At 41.8% G+C, this 22,403-nt stretch overlaps 1 protein-coding gene across 3 annotated transcripts in view; it reads right to left on the bottom strand.

Moving 5' to 3' along the window:
- Nucleotides 1–22,403, bottom strand: part of rarab (retinoic acid receptor, alpha b) — a 205,870-nt gene that overhangs the window by 18,586 nt on the left and 164,881 nt on the right. For all 3 annotated transcript variants that reach the window (XM_037544785.1, XM_037544786.1, XM_017710396.2), the window contains one exon: nucleotides 8,965–9,113. In XM_037544785.1, the coding sequence (XP_037400682.1) occupies nucleotides 8,965–9,113 (149 nt within the window). The remainder of the gene's footprint in view (nucleotides 1–8,964; nucleotides 9,114–22,403) is intronic.

The raw sequence follows: 22,403 nt of genomic DNA, 5'->3' as shown, positions 1-22,403 counted from the left end.
ACAACAAAGTGGAAGCGCAACAAAATAACAGCGCAGAGGTCGCAAACTTTCTGCAGAATCAATCACTACAGACCTCCAAACTTCATGTGGCCTTCAGGTGAGCTCAAGAACAGCGTAGAGAGCTTCATGGAATGGGTTTCCATGGCCAAGCAGCTGTATCCAAGACAGACGATAGACGAGGTTGGGTTTGGCGGTTGCCAGGAGAATGGTACTTATATCTGGCTGCACTGTGCCAAGTGTAAAGTTTGGTGGAGGGGGATTATGGTGTGGGATTTGTTTTTCAGGAGTTGGGCTCGGCCCCTTAGCTCCAGTGAAAGGAACTCTTAGGCCCAATCCCATTTCTTATTTTTACCCCTACCCCTTGTTTTCAAGTGTAACCCTCCCCCTTGAAACTGAGTAACAAGGGATAGGGGTTGAAAACTTGTCATCAGTTGTCGTCAGCAACTTTTACGTAAACCGAAGCGATAAGGTTTTCTGGACATTTCCAACATGCTATTACAATGTTTATCTGACAATACAACGGCTTTTTAAACAGAGAAATATTTACATTTATGTGTCTCTGGTCACTTGTACAGACATCTTGCCGATTATTCACATTCTGGGAATTTTCTCATAACATTCCATTTGTAGTGCACCTCTGAAAAATCTCCGTTTGAAGGGCCAAATAGGCCTAACACTTCACCCTACCCCTCCATCTCAACAACAATCAGGACAACCCTACCCCTAGACGTGAATGCGCAAAATGGAGGGGTAGGGCTAAGTGTTAGGGGCAAGGGGTGAAATGGGATTGGGCCTTAATGATTCAGCAGACCAATTTCATGCCCACAACTTTGTGGGAGCAGTTTGGGGACGGCCCCTTCATGTTTCCAACATGACTGCGCACCAGTGCACAAAGCAAGGTCCATAAAGACATGGATGAGCGAGTTTGGTGTGGAAGAACTTGACTGGCCTGCACAGAGTCCTGACCTCTACCCGATAGAACACCTTTGGGATGAATTAGAGCGGAGACTGTGAGCCAGGCCTCTGGAAGAATGGTCAAAAATTCCCATAAACACACTCCTAAACTTTGTGGAAAGCCTTTCCAGAAGAGTTGAAGCTGTTATAGCTGCAAAGGGTGGGCCGAAATCATATTAAACCCTATGGATTAAGATGGGGATCTCACTCAAATTCATATGCATGTGAAGGCAGACGAGCCAATACTTTTGGCAATATTGTGTATAAAGTCTCCGCAAAATAAGCCATATCGCTGTGTCTCTGATATACAAGCTCAACAACAGGCAACATCCACGCTACTTTCATGAAGGTAACATTAATTTCTTACTCGATGTAGGCAATGTTAGTTTAAACACAAGTAACATTAGTTTAATGTGGGTAACTCCAGTTTAGCATGGGCAATGTTACATTAAGGCAGGTAAAGTTCATTTAACAAATGAATCAATGTAGGTACTGTTAGTGTAACACAGGTAACAGTTTAATGTAGATAACATTAGTTTAATATCCATAATATTAATATCAGGTACAGGTATACAGGTATTATTGATTTAACCAGGTATAGTTACTTTAATACAGTTATAAGTAGTTTATTACATGTAACATTGATTTAACCAGGTATCATTACTTTAATGCAGTTATCTGTATTTTATTACAGGTATCACTTATTTAACCAGATATTGCAGTTACTGGTAGTTTATTGCAGGTATCATTAGTTTAGCATGGTTATCGGTAGTTTATCACAGGTGTCATTGATTTAACCAGGTACTGTTAGTTTAATGCAGTTATCAGTCGTTTTTTTTTTTTTACATGCATCATTGATTTAACCAGGTATCGTTAGTTTAGCGCAGTTATCGGTAGATTACAACTCGTATCATTGATTTAACCAGCTACTGTTAGTTTAATGCAGTTATCTGTATTTTATTACATGCATCATAGTTTTCTGCATGCTATCATTAATTTAACACAGGTAACAGTTTGATGCAGGTATAGTTAGTTTAACACAGGAAACTTTACCTGTTACTTTTATGTAGACTGCATTAGTAATGTTCACACAAAGCCGCGCTGCCACCGTGACCCTATAATATTTCAATGTGTGACGTATGAACTAAAAAACAATGTTTTGAATACATAGTGAGGTGTATCACAATTTCAGTATGTAGCATAATAATCACAATGTCCATATTGTACAGCTCTACTGTCTCTGTCTGTATTTCTGACCTTCATGAAGGGCCACAGTAGCCCCACATTAAGAATCACATTCAGGCAGGAAACAATATCCTAAGCGCACAAACACAGAAGGCTTTTACAGTAATGCCCTCCACAGCTTGGCCGCTCGGTCTTCATTCCTCCTGTGTGAGAGCGAAAGAGAGTGAGATAAAGAATGACACTCTCATACGTCATGGCCGCGATGAAAAAGTAATGCGGGAGAAGGTGAGACTGTGAGAGTCTCTCTAATACAGTGTCCACTCTCTCACGTCAATCACACGGCCCCCGTTCAGCGGGCATGTTTTATTGATGCCTGGTCCTCTGGAGGGCAGCGCTGGAGGTCAGAGGAGCGGACTGAAGAACATTTGCTCATCCTGAACCCAATAAACAGCGAAAGGAGAGATTTCTTACACACTATCGGAGGGACAGATGGGTGAACAACCAAATTTCTCCTTTTAAATAAAATGCAGGCAATGTTTGGTGTCTGACGTTTTGCACTGGAGCTCTGAGGCTAATTTAACTAGCATGGAAACTTGTGACTAGCAATTAACATTAAACTGCACACCTAAATTGTTACACGTGCACCTAAAACTACTAAGTCTTCCAGACAGTTTAATCTCTTATTTATGATGTTAAGCAGTAGTGCATTATCGTATCTCTGAGATCATCTGCTTGACAGAATATGATTTTATATTGTTTTACATTTCCATTCATCAGTGTTCTCTCACCACAGTGCCCAGCATACATTAGGCAAATACCTCATACAGCCACCGGAAATTCCTATGGTGTCAACCATCCTGACTGCTAGCCTAGCTACTGATTTATAGGCACAACTACGCTAGCATTAGTGTAACTGCTGCATCAGTCGTCAAACAAAACCATGAAAACAACTGATTTCAGTCTTTATTCAGGCAAAACTGGACACCAGAGATGAGTTTTTAATCCTTCCAGCCAGGAAAATAAATAAGTCAGCCAAACTAGCCACGTTTACATGCAGCCAATCGGTTAATAATCCGACCAACGCGTGGTTTTCCTAGACAACAACACTTACCATTACGGTTTGTGTGTGTTTGGAACGAGAATGGGCACGACCTCGGGCATGCGTTTGTTGTCGATAACCGATAGCATAGGCGGCTAAAGAGATTTATCATTAGCCAGTTGTTAAACTGTGTAGCTTGCTAGGTTTCACTTTTTGGATACAAGAACATGGCAGTTGTGCCGCGGTGGCATCATAGACAAGAACGTTCAACAAGAACGGTAAATGGTGTCACAGTCTTCTCTTCCTCATCCATTGAACCCATCCCAAGTCTGGGTTGATGATGTGAAACTGGACCGATGTGATGCATGTTAACATTATCAGCTTCCTTGGTTTTTCTGAAGGTGTAGACGACCAGGAGTGCAAGGGTTCTGTGTTACAATTGCAAACAGTTCACGTTTCTCAAAGCTGAGGCACAGCCAGGCCAGTCCGTCAGGACACCTAACTACTACAGGTTCTAAACAACGGTGTAGTAGAATCAGCAGGATGGTCTTGCATCGCTGGTCCGGGCAGATCTTGTAGCCACATCGCTGCTTTTTTGTGGGAGGTAGATCAGGGATTTTAAATTAAACGAGATGCATTTATTCTGAGAAACATAACTGGTTATGCTGCCACAGTCGCCACAATGGTTTATTAGTTCAGCACCGCAGTAGCAAAGTAGTTTTGTAGGCTGACTAAAAAACAATCAGGTGCGCATTCTTCACTCGCTTTGTTAATCCGAATCTCTCTTATGCATTTATCACAAAATGGAAGAATTAATATTTTGCGATTTTTTTTTTAATTCAGTGCCGCTAGCCAAGCTTTTTGCCTGGTCTTCTTTGGACACGGATATTCTGATCTGTGCTTGCCTTTGTGTTCGTAGCATTCATTTTCCAACTTTGTTTTAAGCTTTTGAGATGTTTTGACTCCCTGACAGCACATAACGTTCCTGTGTTCGAGACTGTTTGATAGCATCGTCATTACTCTTGGTGAAAAGCGTTACATGGAAGTTTAGCCCATCCTAGAGGAACTATTAAGTTATCATGGCAACTGCCGTTGAGAACGGAAGAAAACCATGGATAGCTCAATCAGAATAGAATACGTCCACGTAAACACCTCAATCAGAACAGACATCACATTCAGGCCTTTCAGAATACAGTTTCTATCTGGTTGAATGAGTGGACAATTCTCTGGGCACAAACATCAACAAAAACACCATCACATGGAAAACCAAGCTGTTGGAGCAGAACTGGTTTTAAAATGTACGTTTGTCGTATCCTTGAATTCGTCTGCTACCTTATAAAGTATAAAATGACTAATTAAAGTGTTCGTCCATATATCGTATTTTATTTAGAAGTATTTGTGTATGTGTAGTTTATCCTACTACATAAGAACATCTCGATTTCTGTGAAGAAATGAAAAAGCAACAAACTCAAGGCAATGGGCTCCAATCTCTCTCAGAAGCTCCCTCACGAGACTGGCGCCACTGTCTGGTCTGCCTCGTTAAGACTGGTCCATTTGTGTGACCAATAGGCGACTAAGGAGAAGCCTTCATAGGACAGTCCTAACGAAGAACCTGCACTACCTCGGCTGGTGCCCAGATTCTGGAGTGCAACTACTGTGTCAGAAACCAAATAATCAAGTCTATTAGATGTAATTGAACAATAAGTGTGCTATGCTAGTTGCTGCCTACATTTTCTTATACTTGGTAGCTACATTAGTCTCGTAGCTCTGGTGCAAAACTAAAGAAGCGAACTTCAGACACCAAACAGGTCTCGACGGACTGGCTGCAGCTTTGCCTTTTAAACACAATCAAACAGAGCGAGAGCTCAGTGGAGGCTTTATCAGCCGTCCTTTCTACTACAGTTCACAGAAACCTGATTCAGTGATAAACCCATGACAAAATTCACACCTGCACAGAATCAAAAAGCCCTCTCTCTTCACCCCCCTCCCTCCCCCGAGTTGCAGGAGTGAACTCGGCATCATGGCGAGGTGTGAAGAATGCTCTGGCAGCCGAGGAGCCGCAGAGAAGAAAATGTCTTCAGACGGTCCAGAGCACTTACACACACTGGACCTGCACAGCAGGGAGGCAACAGCGGGATTCTTACTGTATAACTACACACTGTGATTGTGATTCACCTCACAGTGCATCAAATGCACAGTCAGTCAGTAAAGTGACCGGCCTAAAGGTCGAAGTAGTTTAATTAAAATAATCTACTTTCATCGTTTTACATGAATATTCATATGTTGACTCAGTCACTCATCTAGAGCTGTGATTGGTCAGGATTCCCTCAGCACACACTAGGATTGGCTAGAGGATTGATAATATATTAGCAGCTGCAGAGGAGAGAAAAAAGAGCAGATGAGAGGGGAATAAATAAGAACAGAAGGGAGGAGGACAGAAGAAAGAGAAAAAAAAAAAAAAAAAAGATAAAAGAAAAGGAGACGAGATAAGACCGGAGAAAAGTCAAGGAGAGAGAAGACAAAGGAAGAGAGGAAAAAGAAACAAAAAGAAGAGAATGTAAATGAAAGGAAGAGAAGAAGTGACCAAAATAGAGAGAACGAGGAGAGACTGAAAAGGAGAACGAGGAGAGACTGAAAAGGAGAGAGAGAGAGAGAGAGAGAGAGAGAGAGAGAGAGAGAGAGAGAGAGAGAGAGAGAGAGAGAGAGAGAGAGAGAGAGAGAGAAGAACAGAGACTGAGAAAGAGAGACAGATGAGAGAGAAGGAGAGAAGGACAGAGAGAGACTGAGATGGAGAGAGAGGAAGAGAAGGAGAGAGAGGTCAGTGGTCAGAGGCTCTTCTTCATCCTCAGGTCGTTAAGCCTCTTTACTGCATCCTCTAATCTCTCTGAGCAGTGCTGGACTTCAGACTCACTAACAACTGAGGAGACTCTCAGATCTGACCTCTAGATTAGATCCATTAGATTACAGTCGGATTTATTTGTCCTGGTGCAGCTCAGGATTTCAGAAAGTAATAATAATAATAATAATAATAATAATAATAATAATAATAATAATAATATTATTATGTGTATTTCACTGAATACACAACTGAACACACACATTTATTAATGAATCAGTTCAATCTGACCATGAACTCTCTAACCAGCTCCTGGGCTGGGCTGGGTGGACAGTAAACAGACTCAAACTGAACACCGTGGGACGTTAATGTACAGTTAAATATACAGTTTGTATGTAAACATTGTCCAATTTCAACAGCTCAGATGAAGAGAGAGAGACGGGGGGGGGGTGACGGACAGCGAGAGACACGGGGAATAGAGAGAGAGCTGAGGATGGAGACATGAGTGTAGACGTGACCTTCGCTGTGTTCTAAGCGAGTGACTGAACAGAACGAGAGAAGAGAAGGAGGGGGCATTAAAATTTTATGAAGTCATGTTTGTTTCCTGCAGAGTGAGCGTGTTGTGCAACGTGTGCTCACGAACACACACACACACACACACACTACGCTCCCCATTCGTTGGCAGGAACTAGGGGGTGGTTGTAGTGGCGCTGTTAGTACAGCGCTAACCTAGAGTCTCTTGGTTCCCCCGGGACCCTCCGTCTGCACCACACAACGCAATTAGCTTCAATTATTAAAGAGGTGGTTACCTGTGAGGCTGTTACACAGGTTACCTGGGGGGGGGGGGTATTTCCAGTCAAATAAGAGCCTCTTCTCTCTGAATGAGGTGAGAGTCAGATGCAAAATTTTGGGCATCCCAGGTCAAACAATGCGTGTTTTTACATGCACTTAATCTGGTAAGTGCACATAACCAGATTTTGTCAGTAACCCAATCAACATGTTTACATGCACTTCAGTAATCAGATAATGGTGAAACTACACGAGTCAGACGGTAATCAGATTTCTGCTTTAGAACCAGCCAATAGACTCATAGAAGAAGAGGAGACAAACATAACGGAAAACTCAAACTTCAAAAGCAGCCTTTTCTAAACATCACCACTTTACCTGAAAATATGAACAAACATCTAGAAGAATATTTAAATCGTTAATTTCGTCAAATTTATTTGGTTTCAGCGTCACTTCAAAAGTGTTTTGCTGCGTCTTGCGGCGACGCTGCTCGTTTATTTCCGGCACCGTAGTCTGTTCTGCACATGCTCAGACTGTGAAATAAGAAATCAGAGCAAGTGTTTGCTCAAGCAGAGTCGTTACATTCATAGATCAATTCAGATCAAGTCAGAAATCTTGGCATAACAATTCATTCAGACCTGAATTTGAGCAGACGTGTAAAAATAACAAAAGCAGCTCTTTAACCATCAAACTCTTCATGTCACAACAATACCTAAAAAGATTGATACATGCATTTATCTCCAGCAGGCTGGACCTCTGCAATGGTCTCTTTCCTGGCCTCCTCAAAAACACAACCAGCTACCGCTTTCTCAAAACGCAGCTGCTAGAATGCTTACGAGAACTCAGAGATCCCAACACGTCACTCCAGGCCTCCAGTCGCTGCACTGGCTACCAATTAAGTACAGAAGTACAGGTGCTTCTAAGTATAATAAACCACCGAGCGGCCTTGAACCAAAATACACTGCTGATCTGCTGAAAGTACACGAACCCAACAGGCCTCTCCGATCACTCGGGACCGGTCAGTTAGTCGTGCCCAGAATCAGAACCCAACAAGACGACGCAGCATTCAGTCATTACACTGCTATCTGCTGGAACAAACTCCCAGACAAGGTCAGAAGGCAGCCTACCTGAAATCTGCGAGGGAATGCGACATTATTTTCAGGGACTGCAAAATACAACATTATTATGAGGGAATGCAAAAGTAATGTTGCATTTTGCAGTCCCTGAAAATAATGTCGCATTCCCTCACAATAATACTGCACTGCACATTCCCTCAAGATAATGTTGCATTTTGCATTTCCTCACAAATTTGCATGTTGCCTACCCTCACAATATTGTTGCATTTTGCATTCTCTCAGAATAATTTTGCATTCTCTCAGAATAAAGTTGCATTTCACGTTCCCTCACAATAAAGTTGCATTTCACGTTCCCCCACAATAAAGTTGCATTTCACGTTCCCTCACAATAAAGTTGCATTTCACGTTCCCCCACAATAAAGTTGCATTTCACGTTCCCCCACAATAAAGTTGCATTTCACGTTCCCCCACAATAAAGTTGCATTTCACGTTCCCCCACAATAAAGTTGCATGTTGCATTCCCTCACAATATTGTTGCATTTTGCATTCTCTCAGAATAAAGTTGCATTTCGTGTTCCCTCACAATACTGTTGCATTTAGTGTTCCCTCACAATGTTGCATTTCGCTGTCCCTCACAATAAATGTTGCATTTTGCATTATCTCAGAATAATTTTGCATTTCCTCAGAATAAAGTTGCATTTCACGTTCCTTCACAATAAAGTTGCATTTTGCATTCCCCCATAATAAAGTTGTATTTTGCATTCCCCCATAATAAAGTTGTATTTTGCATTCCCTCACAATAATACTGCATTTGGAATTTTCTCATGATAACGCTGCATTCCTTCACGATAATGCTGCATTTTGCATTCCCTCATAACAATTCTGCCCTGGATGCCACAACGGAACACACAGTCAATGAATGGTCTTTTTAGCAATGCTACTTTAGGGGCTCAGTATAAAAATGCCTGCAGGAGTAGTTTTGCCATTTTGCCCACCGTTAACAGAAGATAGGAGGTCTATATAAAAGCATGTTTCTAGTGTTTGGCCCTCACTGTACTTTAACCCAGAGTGCTGAGTCAGGGTCGTACCTTGCAGCCCTCACACGCGCTGACTCCATAGTGGTACCCCGATGATTTATCCTGGCAGACGAAACAGGGCTTATAGACCCGCGGCGGTGGGGGCGGCGAGGGGGGACTGGGCACAATCTCCTCCGAACTGGTGCTCTGAGTGTCCACAGCTGGAAAAGGAGAGAGGGGGGTTAACAAGACTAATCTTAAATCAAGTTTTCAATAACGAGTTTTCATTAATGCCTAAAACATTATTCAAAATCTGGCTCATCCAAATCTGCTGAATCACGTTATGTTCCCACTCCAGCCAGACGCAACTGACTCCACAAAACAGCAAACTTAGTCACCGTGGAGAGAAGCTTCACACACATGATCGAGGCTGTGGGGGGGGAAAAGTTTACACATCCGTATCAGACCATCAGGTGCACTCGGATGTGAACGTGCTTCGTTCAATTGATAGTATTCCAATGATGTCACAGTTACACTGCATTTTAGATCAGGGTTAGATCCGCCAGTGAGACGTGAGCAGCAGCTCCAAGGGCTGATTACAGCTTTGCTGTGCTGCACATTAGCTGCTCAGTTCAACATTCCCAAGCAAACGGATGAGGTATTTTTTGTTTTTTGGTTAAGTATCATTTAATGAGGTAAACTCACATTCTCTCTCTCTCTCTCTCTCTCTACTCACACACTCTCTCCATTCTCTCTCTCCACTCACACACTCTCCATTCTCTCTCTCTACTCACACACTCCATTCTCTCTCTCTACTCACACACTCCATTCTCTCTCTCTCTCTCTACTCACACACTCCATTCTCTCTCTCTCTCTCTCTCTACTCACACACTCCATTCTCTCTCTCTCTCTCTCTACTCACACACTCTCCATTCTCTCTCTCTCTACTCACACACTCTCTCCATTCTCTCTCTCCACTCACACACTCTCCATTCTCTCTCTCTACTCACACACTCCATTCTCTCTCTCTCTCTCTCTCTACTCACACACTCCATTCTCTCTCTCTCTCTCTCTCTACTCACACACTCTCCATTCTCTCTCTCTCTACTCACACACTCTCTCCATTCTCTCTCTCCACTCACACACTCTCCATTCTCTCTCTCTCTACTCACACACTCTCCATTCTCTCTCTCTCTACTCACACACTCTCCATTCTCTCTCTCTCTACTCACACACTCTCCATTCTCTCTCTCTACTCACACACTCTCCATTCTCTCTCTCTCTACTCACACACTCTCCATTCTCTCTCTCTCTACTCACACACTCTCCATTCTCTCTCTCTCTACTCACACACTCTCCATTCTCTCTCTCTCTACTCACACACTCTCCATTCTCTCTCTCTCTACTCACACTCTCCATTCTCTCTCTCTACTCACACACTCCATTCTCTCTCTCTACTCACACACTCTCCATTCTCTCTCTCTACTCACACACTCTCCATTCTCTCTCTCTCTACTCACACACTCTCCATTCTCTCTCTCTCTACTCACACACTCTCCATTCTCTCTCTCTCTACTCACACACTCTCCATTCTCTCTCTCTCTACTCACACACTCTCCATTCTCTCTCTCTCTACTCACACACTCTCCATTCTCTCTCTCTCCTCACACTCACTCTCCATTTTCTCTCTACTCACACTCTCTCTGTGGTTCCACTACCCACTCAGACTGCCTGTCACAGCTTTATTAATTAACGTTGGCAGAGCGCCCAGTCAGTCAGTCAGTCAGTCAGTCAGTCAGTCAGTCAGTGAGAGAGAGAGAGAGAGAGAGAGAGAGAGAGAGAGAGAGAGAGAGAGAGAGAGAGAGAGAGAGAGAGAGAGAGAGAGAGAGAGAGAGAGAGAGAGAGAGAGAGAGGTGACAGTAACACCAGTGAGTGCACACATTCCTCTCTCTCATCTGTTCAGTCATTCTCTCTCACACACATGGAATGCCGAATTTTGCCCTTTAGTGGCTTCACTTGATCACTCAGCAGAGATGGATAGATAGAAGGGAATGACCTACTGTTATCTGTAAACATGGACAAAAGATCATCACACAGCTAAAACATCTCCAAGCCTGAACTTCGTCTGTATTTTAATTCAGTCGGAATCGTATGACTGAAATGATCAGTTACTAATAGTGAAGTCGGAATGTTTTTCTGACAGGCGTGCATTTCATATACCTGTCATATACATGTCTTCTCTCCTCACTCCCTCCTCTTCCCATTCCTCTCTTCTCTCTCCCCCTCCTTTTTCCATCCTTACATTCTTCTCTCTCTCCTCACTTCCTCCTCTTTCCATCCCTACCTTCTCTCTCCTCACTTCCCTTCTACTCTCTCCTCTCCCTCCCTCCTCTTTTTGTCCCTTCTCTCTCTCTCTCTTCCCTTCTCCCCTGTCTAGTTTTCTCTCTCTCTCTCTCTCTCTCTCTCTCTCTCTCTCTCTCTCTCTCTCTCTCTCTCTCTCTCTCTCTCTCTCTCTCTCTCTCTCTCTCTCTCTCTCTCTCTCTCTCCTCCCGTCTAGTTCTCTCTCTTTGACCTGTTTGTGTCCTGATGTGAGCAGCTGATCTCTAAAATGAAGATCTCTACAGAATCCAGGACAGCAGTGTGAGCTGAGAGCTGGAGCTGCTCTCATACAAGAGGAAAAAACCTTTTTTGATGATTAGCACTGCTATAATTAAGCTACAAATATATATATATATATATATATAAAAAAAAAAAAAAAAAAAAAAAAAAAAAAAGGACTGTTTGTCATCACACGGTTTTCTTAAAAATATGTACGATATGCAACCCGTTTCCAAAAATGTTGGGAAGGGGTCATGTTTGCCACGGTGTTTCATCACCTCTTCTTTTAACGACAGTCTGTAAGTGTTTGAGAACTGAGGAGACACTGCTGTAGTTTAGAAAGTGAAATGTTCTCATTCCCATGCAGAACGTGGTTTGACTACCTTGCTGAAATAATCAAGGCTTCCCTGAAAAAGACATCTGAATTGCCATAACATACATACATACATACATAGATAATCAGCATTAATAGTGCCTTCACAGATCAGCACATCACCCAGGCCATTTTTCCAGTTTTCCTCAGTCCATTTTAAATGTGCTCAGGCCCAGAGAAGGTGGCAGCATTTCTGGATTCTGTTTTTATATAGTTTCTTCTTTGTGTTTTAAAGTTTTAACTTGCATTTATAAATGCAACAACTAACCGTTTTCACAAACAGTGGTTTTCAGAAGTGTTTGAGCCCATGTAGTGATTTCCACTACAGAATAATGTCTGTTTTTAATGCAGTGCCACCTGAGGGCCCAAAGATCACAATCAGCAACATTTGATATGTTGTCCTTGAAGCATTTTCAATTAAATATAGAGTTTAAATGATTTGCACATCATTGCTCAATACCACTCAATGTGTTTGATTACTTCAGAAAATGATCAACCAGCTTCTAAGACTGAACTGAGGTGTGTCTGTATATTCTTTGAGGAACTGAAAGGGAGTCTCCTGAAAATAATGGAAGCTGGAATAAAAGTAAAGAGTGTCTCACTCAACGCTCAAACAGCTAATAAAACAATTTCAAAAAGACTAAAGTGAGTAACTGAAGGTGGGGGTCTCAGACTTCTGCACAGAACTGAACCTGAATATCAAAATTAGCCACACTGTACATCCCACACAGAGGGAAATATAAATTAGTGATCTGAACACATTACAGTTTTATGATCCAGCTGGAGCCGTTAAACAGGAAACACACCCACACCCACACACACACACAAACACACAGAGAGAACAGTGAGACTCGTAAACACAAGGGTGCTCAGTGACACTGCAAGAACACACAATAACAACTAAGCTACTTATTAAAGTACTTGGAGGAAGAGAGAGACATACAGAGAAGAGAGAGAGAGAGAGAGAGAGAGAGAGAGAGAGAGAGAGAGAGAGAGAGAGAGAGAGGCATAGAAAGAGAAAAAAGGTGGTCAACAAAAAAAGGCATACACACATACATACATATTATAATTATATATATATATATATATATATATATATATATATATATATATATATATATATATATATATATATATATATATATATATATATACATATACATACACACACACACACACACACACACACACACACACAGTGGTAAAAAAGTATTTAGTCAGCTACTGATTGTGCAAGTTCTCCTACTTAGAAAGATGAGAGAGGTCTGTAATTTTCATCATAGGTTCACTTCAACTATGAGAGACAATATCCATCCATCCACCCATCCATTTTCTAAGCCTCTTCTCCGTCAGGGTTGCGGGAGGGTGCTGGAGCCTATCCCAGCAGTCTTCGGGCGGAAGGCAGGATACACCCTTGACAGGTCGCCAGTCCATCGCAGGGCAGACAGACAGACACAGTCACTCACACATTCACACCTAGGGGCAATTTAGCATGTCCAATCGACCTGACTGCATGTCTTTGGACTGTGGGAGGAAACCGGAGAACCCGGAGGAAACCCACGCAGACACGGGGAGAACATGCAAACTCCACACAGAGAGGACCCCGGTCACCTGGCCGGGGAATCGAACCAACGCCCTCCTTGCTGTGAGGTAACAGCGCTACCCACCACGCCACCATGCCGCCCTTGAGAGACAATATGAGAAAAGAAAATCCAGGAAATCACATTGTAGGATTTTTGAAGAATTTATTTGTAAATTATGGTGATAAATAAATATTTGGTCACCCACAAACAAGCAAGATTTCTGGCTCTCACAGACCTGTAACTTCTTATTTAAGAAGCTCTTGTGTCCTCCACTCATTACCTGTATTAATGGCACCTGTTTGACCTCGTTATCTATATAAAAGACACCTGTCCACAGCCTCAAACAGTCACACTCCAAACTCAACCATGTCCAAGACCAAAGAGCTGTCGAAGGACACCAGGAAGAAAATTGTAGACCTGCACCAGGCTGGGAAGAGTGAATCTACAACAGGCAAGCAGGTTGGTGTGAATGAATCAACTGTGGGAGCAATTGTAAGAAAACGGAAGACATACAAGACCATTGATAATCTCCCTCGATCTGGGGCCCACGCAAGATCTCATTCCATGGGGTCAAAATGATCATGAGAACGGTGAACAAAAATCCTGAATGACCTGCAGAGAGCTGGGACCAAAGTAACAAAGGCTACCCTCAGTAACACACTACGCCAAGAGGGACTCGAATTCTGCAGTGCCAGGCGTGTCCCCCTGCTTAAGCCAGTACATGTCCAGGCCCATCTGAAGTTTGCCAGAGAGCATATGGATGATCCAGAAGAGGATTGGGAGAATATCATGTGGTCAGATGAAACCAAAATAGAACTTTTTGGTAAAAACTCAACTCTTCGTGTTTGGAGGAAGAAGAATGCTGAGTTGCCTCCCAAGAACACCACACTGTGAAGCACAGGGGTGGAAACATCAGGCTTTGGGGCTGTTTTTCTGCAAAGGGGACAGGATGACTGATCCGTGTTAAGGGAAGAATGAACGGGGCCATTTATCATGAGATTTTAAGCCAAAACCTCCTTCCATCAGTGAAAGCATTGAAGATGGAACGTGGCTGGGTCTTCCAGCATAACAATGATCCCAAACATACTGCTTGGGCAACGAAGGAGTGGCTCCGTAAAACATTTCAAGGTCCTGGAGTGGCCTAGCCAGTCTCCAGACCTCAACCCCATAGAAAATTCATTGAGGGAGTTGAAAGTCTGTGTTGCCCAGCGACAGCCCCAAAACATCACTGAACTCGCACAATCAGTGGCTGACTAAATACTTTTTTTGCCCCACTGTGCCCACACTCTCTCGAGACAGATAGATAGGCAGACAGCCAAACAAGGGGGGGGGGGGAAGAGAGAGAGAGAGAGAGAGAGAGAGAGAGAGAGAGAGAGAGAGAGAGAGAGAGAGAGAGAGAGAGAGAGAGAGAGAGAGAGAGGACAGTAACACCAGTGAGTGTGTCATGTAGGTCAGTTCACTCCAGACTCAGAGACTAGATCAGAGCCGATAGCAACAAACCTGGTGGTGGAGCATCAGGCTCCACCCATACAGCCACAGACCACACCTACTGCCACACAGGCCCCACCCAGATCCTCACATAAGGTAATAAGTGAGTGTCACAAGTATAAAGGGTGATGTGATGCTGCACTGAGAGAGCGTCACTGACTGTAGCTCTGGTTTAAATAAAGGCTGATTGATTTAAACGTAGAAAAAGTGCCTGCTGTTTACACTCTGATCTTAATGGGTGGGACTCTGGAGGGGCCGATTTTAGAGCTTCAACTTGATGAGTCGGTGGCAACAAGTTCAGCCTTCAAAGGTGAATTTGTCCGCAGTGAGATGGACGGCGCAGCTAATACAAAAAAAAAGCCCAGAACAGCTACTTCAACACAGATTTTGAGCAGTCGGTGTGCCATTCGGCAAACCTTTAAGTTTTTCCTGTAATTCCTGTTTAAGTGAGGAATTTCAGGATGAAAACACGGTTTGTTTGACCTGTAGAAAATAAAAACGTAACTAGAGCCGAAATGCCGCCAAACCCTCCTGTTTAAAGTTCGATTTATGGTGACGTTTCAACCATTTACGATCCTCACTGAGCCGTAGAAGTCCTGCACTCGTTTCCATTGATTGCAAACTGCCTTTATCAGGAAAAGGCTGAATGCATGGCACTCTTTCTAAGCTGCTCTGAGTGCTGAGTCAGGGTTTACAGCACTGTTGAAGCGCTGACTCACTGTGTGGACAGACAGGCAGACTGGAGATCAGATTGAAGAGGATGGGTCGTTCTCCATTCAGAGTGGGAAATCAGGTGGATGCATAAAAAATATATATATATATAAAAAGAATCAACTAAACAATCTTAATGTGCCAATTAACTTCTATTACCATATATGCAGAGAGGAGCTTAATTCCAATCGTGTTACAGTCACTAGTGTTGTACGAATGTGGTGTAACACCAGTGACGGTGACTCTACTGACTTTCTGGTTGAAATCAGTAATAATTATTTTTATGGCATTATTTTGACTACATTTTAAATCATCCAGCCATTAAAGCACAAAACAAGAGTGACAGAAGTTCTGAGCTGCCTGATAAACAGAATTATTAATAAATTAATGAAATATAGTGAGCGAGTGTGACTCGCCCTCTCCTCCCTTGACACGCTTCCTCTCTGATGAGCCTCGACCCAAAGAAGCAGTTTAATAAAGCTAAAAAAATACTGTGTTAAAATGCAAAATAAGTCCTGATACGTGTCAACGGCGATCAAAATCTCTGTGACTAATGAATAAAGAAAACACATTTTTACATGTAGTATAAATGTTAAAGATCTAAAAAGTAAACCTGAATCTGTTTTATACAAATTCCTAAACTAAACCTCTTAAAATGATAGTTTTATAGTAAAAATGATTGAAAGGTGGTTTGTGATGAGCTGTTTTACAGACGCAGAGCGACTATGAAACAAATGAAAAATCACAGAATCTTAAGAAATGTGTTATTTATTCTTAGCTCAATTGTATAAATGTACTGACTTTTGGAGCTGTGATTAATATTTTAAGCCTCTGTTTAATCCCTGCAGCCTCTGTGATGTGGTTTCCCCTCTAAATGTAGAATGACCCATACTTTAGTCAGAAAACTCCAGAAACACTCAGCTGTAGGGGTGAGTAATGTCACCATACGGCACAATGTCCAAACATGTCAGATGTACAACAGACGCTTATCAGTCATTGTTTACCTTAAAGGGTCTGCATCATGAAAAACTCATCTTTTGTCACTTCTCTGAAATAAGAGCTGACGATGTGCGGCACAACCACGCATTTCAAAACGCTCGATTTTCAGTCCATTTAGCCCTTATGTGGAAATTAACCAGCATAAAGAACCCTGTTGTCAATTCGCTGTTTCTTTGATGTCAAACCATAACATTTACATACATCCACCTATTCAGCCTAGAGCAGTTTAGCCCTTTTGCATAATTCACTCAGTAAGATTCTCTGTTGTAGAGTCAGAATTGTTCACAGTGGTGGTGAACCAGACGTCCAGCTCTAAAAGCTCCCTCACAGAAATTTCCTACAACAAATGGTTATGAATTCACTGCCTGATGACTGAGACACTGTTTTACGGTAGGTTTCAGAAGATTTTGGCCTTAAACTCCAATCATGGTGGAGGGATACATAATATGCAGGGCATTGTGAGGCAAAATAGTCCCCAAAGAAAACTTATTATCTCACATTTTCCATTTTCTTATTATCTCACATTTCCCCTTGCCGAGGCCCAAATTAAGAGGGAATTCATGCATAACAGTGTGTGTGTGAAAGTGACTTGTCATTTTATTATTTAGTATATTTACTTTGTTTTATGCATCACAATGTTTTGTTATTCTGAGATTTAAATTGAAACAGACAAAATAGAACCTGTCATGTTAATAACAAAACCTACAGCTACAATGGTTATTTAGTGATCTATAAACTGCACTAAATCCAATTAAACAGGACTAATTATGCTCACTTTATAATAAAACATGAGATATTGATAATATCCTCAATATGCTCAGAAAAACATAGTGACATGATTTATTGTGATTTATGATAAAACACGGCCAGAACGTTTCTTTCATTTTAGAAAGTAGAAGGATATTTCACTAAAAAACAAAGAAATCTTATATGTATATTTCCTTTTTTCTACATCATATGGGTTTTGGGCAGCAGAAGGCAGGCATTATTGATGTATTGATGATTGAATGATGGTTGATTGGCAAGCGGAGCAGCTCATTGGCTGTTCGCGCTCACAGATGTCATGAACGTACATGAGGTGCCGTTTTAAGCTCCTGTAACTGGAGTATAAAAGCTCTTAAAAATATAACAGCAGTGTTTAAATGTTTTATGATATTCAATGTTCCTGAAATGACTGCATTCTTTTATATTAAAAATGTTAAATCATTTATGTTACATGTTAAATCAACTATGACTTTGTTCAAATGCTCCATATCAATCCGTTCATTTTGGACTCGCTCGGGAGCGCCCTCTAGCATTTGACAAACCCAGAAGACCCCCTTGCATAGAGGGAATTCTCTCCAAGCTCTGTGGTAATACCCCACCAATTATCATGGTGCTTCAGAGTTGTTAAGTAATCTGTAATAGGCTCGATTATGTGGTTACTGGAGGAATTTTAAAGCACGTAAACATGAACAAGCACTTACTAACTGCCACATTAGCATAAGAAACAGCCTGATTAGTGACTTTCTGAAGGGAAGAGAAGCTGATGTTCATTACACAAGGCCACAAGACATCAGCTTGTAGAGAGAGAAAGACTAATTCAGGCAAACAAGGGCTGCAGTGAGCTCGCCGGCTCGGGCTCAGAGCTACAGGTCATGTGAAAAGCACATGATCCACACAGGTAGCGTGAAGCTCTTTGAGCACTGCAGTTCTGTTTAATCTTTACCAGACTTTCACTTCAGAAACCTACAAATCTGATTCAAAGGTCTCTGATCACCGCAACCGACCACTCATCACAGATACCATCAGAATGGATTATTCTTTAAAGGGCACATGTGATGGGGAAACTAAACAGTCCCCCACTTTTTGGAGCTATGAGTTTGGGGTAGTGTGTATGTTTCTAATTGTGCTGCTCAGTCTATACAGATATCATTTTTTTGGGAGGTCACAAACATGTTTACATATGCTCACCTATTCAGTCTACAGCAGTTCAGTGTTGCAGCACATTGTTTTATCTGCATGGCAATATATCGTATTATATCAGATTGTACTGCAGTATTTTGTAGTGCATTGCTGCATAGTGTACTGAATTGTACCACAACATATTTTATTTTGAATTGTATCAATATATCATACTATTTTGAACAATATCACATCCTATTTGTGTCAAACTGTATCACAATATATTGTACTGTATTGTACTACACTACACGCAGTGTATTATACTGAATTATATCAGTATCCAGTGTTATATTATGCAGTTATACTATACAGTTGTGTTGTACTGAACTTTTTCCACAGTTAAAAGAACCCTAAGCTCACAGTTTGGGGACAAAAATGAAGGTCACTTCTTGCCTATATCACTTCAGAATGGTTTAAGCTACAGACATGACCCATATATCTGGACCTGGCCCAAACTAGCTAGCAAGACATCATCAAGCGGTGATGTCAGCATCAGTGAGAAATCTGGCTCAGAAAATTACCCAAAATCCTGATATTGCTGTTTTTAGACCTTTATACTCCAACAAAGGCTTAAAACAGTGACATGATTCACACACCAGACTTCACCATCCAGAGTGTTTTCATCCATCTGTCAGGCAGAAAACCAGGTCCAAAATCACCCACAACCCACTCGCTACTGTTATATTACATCTCTGCTTTTAGCCTTCATATTATAAACAAAGGGTTTAAAACAATGACATGATTTACACACCAGAACACTCAGAGGAACCTGCCATTACTAACCAGAGTGAGAGAATCAGCTCCAACACCCCCCAGCACAGAAATACAGCTCAAAACACAGCCATAACCACTGTAACCGGCTATTAGCTCTCTGCTTTAGCTCTCATACGGCAACAAAAGGGTTAACCTATCATAGGGTAGAGTATCACATTATATCGAACTGTAGTGCAGCTTATCACACTGTATTATACCAGACTAAACTGCATCAAATGGAATATCAAATTGTACTAAACTATCATACGGAACTGAACTGCATGTCATACAGCGTGGCTGACACATTAAGCTTGGGGCCAACATCAGCTTGTGGCTTGGGCACTAAACATTGTGAAACTACAAAGCACAGCTCTTATTTCAACTGTTGTGTTTTTATAATGCAAAATGCTGAAATGAACTAAAAACGTACAGTCATGCCGCTGCTGTTGGAAGAAAAGGTGTCTCCATTTTTGTCATTTTTCAGTTTTTGGCGTAATCTGAAAGTACCTGTTGTCCTTCACATTGTGTGTAAATTTCATGAAGAATGGACCAAATGAAATGTCCCAAAATGACTTGGAAAAACGTCTGGTTCCATTGACTCAGATCAAAAGTGAAGTATGTTTTTTCCTTCTCCTGTGAAGTCAACGTTTTGGAGATACAAGGTTTTGTTCCGACAACAGCGATACGCAAGTTTGGGCGCCCTTCGCCAAATATTCCATGCCGAGTGTAAATAAGTTAAAATGTCCTCAGAGAACACACTTCGGCAAATAATTTATACAGCTCATAGAAACTGTTAACTAAAATTTTCAGAAAAAAAAAAACATTTCAATTTCCCGACTGAGGATTTTTTTTAAAAGAAATAAAGTATATATATAATTATGCTGCTTTAACATGAGGCCACTTTTCAGCCACTCTATTTCTGGTGTATCGATAAATGCATTGAATTAAACGCCACTGTATCTCTTTGAGGCGAATACTGAACTCCGTTACAGCCCTGCCATCTGCATAAATCAGTCTTAAAGGCACAGTAACAAAAACAGCCCGTTTAATTCAGGGATAAAGAGAGGCTGGAAAATGGCCATGTTAAAATGAATGATGACTGTTTTTGGTACATAAACCCACACAAATGTCATGAGAGAGTCTCAAGGGGAAAATAAAATACGAAGAATGTAGGATGTGGGCCCTTACAGCAAAAATGGCCCCATGTGGAGTTGTTCAGTATCTCTAATGGACTTGATTATGTGGTTTCTGACACTGAACGACTCACTGTTATCTATAAACATGGAGTAAAGTACATTAGCATAGCTAACAGCAGGAGCAGCCGCTGCCTCAAAGCCTGAATTCTGTCTGTACTTTAGTCCATGTTTATAGACAGCAGCAGACAACTGGCTCCTAAGAGAAAATCAGGCAACAATAGGTGCCAAAAAAAAAAAAGTTTTTTTTTTTTTGTTTTTTTTTTTAACAGACCTCAGATCAGCTCAGTGATTTCAACACATCCAGTCTTCACTTGCCGTCATGTAATTCTTCACTTGCCGTCATGTAGGCTGTGCTGAACTTAATTTTAAGCTCTTTGAATTCTTTCTCAGCTGTTATTTTCCACGCACGGGACACTGCATGAGCTGAGGGAGTTTCCTCAGAAGAAATGTTTGCGATAATTATACTGTGCATTTTAATGCGTTCGACTCTCGCCGTGTTTTTTCAGACTCTTTTATTTTTGTGCTTGCTTTTGAAAAGAATTCACAATATGGCCCCAATCCCATGTCTTATTTTTGGAACTGGAACTAAGTCACACGGGGTGGTGGTTGAACTCTTCCTCTACTAAATAGAACCCTCAAATAAAAAAGAGCATTACTTCATTAACGGCTACTACTGCTGCTCTGTAGGCGACCCTGCCCGTCTGTAGTGATAGCAGAGGAGGGTAAAGTTCAGCTCCTCAACAGCCACGTTTACATGCAGCCTGATAATCCGTTAATAATCCGACTAATAGCTCAATCGGAATAGCATACATCCATGTAAACACCTCAATAGGAATAGACTAATCCGATTGAGGCCAATCGGAATACAATTTCTATCCGATTGAACGAGGTGAGTAAACCTCTAAATAACCCGTTAAATAGAAGAAGAATATCTGTGTAAACGCCTGAATCCGATTACGCTTCAATCGGAACGTGTAAGAACGTTCTGCGCATGTGCGGCGCGTCATAGCGAAAGGTTTATAAAATGTTCAACATGGCGGAGCAGAAACTGGTCAGCAGAGGAGACGAGGTTTATACTCTGAGCTTTAAAAGACTGCGGTGGGACGGACGTCCAGCTTATGTGTCTCAGAGCACGATGTCTTCCTTTATAAGGACATGTGAAGGACGTTTTTCTGAGTCTGACGTCAGTTTAAAGCCATTAAAACCACAAGCGCGCCAACCTGAAACTCATCTCACGCTGACTGGATCTCACGTGATGTTCGCTGCCATGGTAACGTTCACTCTAAGAGCTGCTCCACGCATGCGCATCATTCTGCATCGGATTACTTGTAGTGAGCATGTAAAGGAAGATTTTCATCAGACAGTTGAATAGAGTGAGCATAAACACCTCAGTCTGAATCTGTAATCCGATTGTACTCAATCGGACTGGCAAAAATCTTAGTTACATTTAGGGCATCATATACCTTCAAAGAGGGGGGCAATTATTTATTATCACCCACCCCTATTTCTTCAGTGATATGAAGTTGAAGTCACTTATTCGCCAGCTTCTTGCTCAAATTGTCCTGTTTTAAGATCAAAAACGATAGCAGAAAATACATAGAAACATGAAATAAACAGTTACCTATTAAACTGATCATTGGGTGGCTGGTAGCCCAGTAGTAGGACTATTGAGCCACTGACCAGAAGTTTGCAGGATCAAATCCCACGACTGACTAGGTGGCCTTGGACAAAGCACCCCTCACTGCCCCGCATGGCGCTGTGACGCTGAGCTCCTCTCCCAGATGAAGCACAGTTAGGCAGCAAAATGTCAAATTTCCCTTGCAGGACCAATAAAGTATATAGCATAATCCAAGTTGCTACCTGTCG

The sequence above is a fragment of the Pygocentrus nattereri genome, chromosome 14, assembly GCF_015220715.1.
Source record: "Pygocentrus nattereri isolate fPygNat1 chromosome 14, fPygNat1.pri, whole genome shotgun sequence".
In the NCBI taxonomy this organism is placed as follows: Eukaryota; Metazoa; Chordata; class Actinopteri; order Characiformes; family Serrasalmidae; genus Pygocentrus; species Pygocentrus nattereri.
Note: the sequence above shows the minus strand (reverse complement) of the source record. Positions and strands in the feature narration are given on the sequence as shown.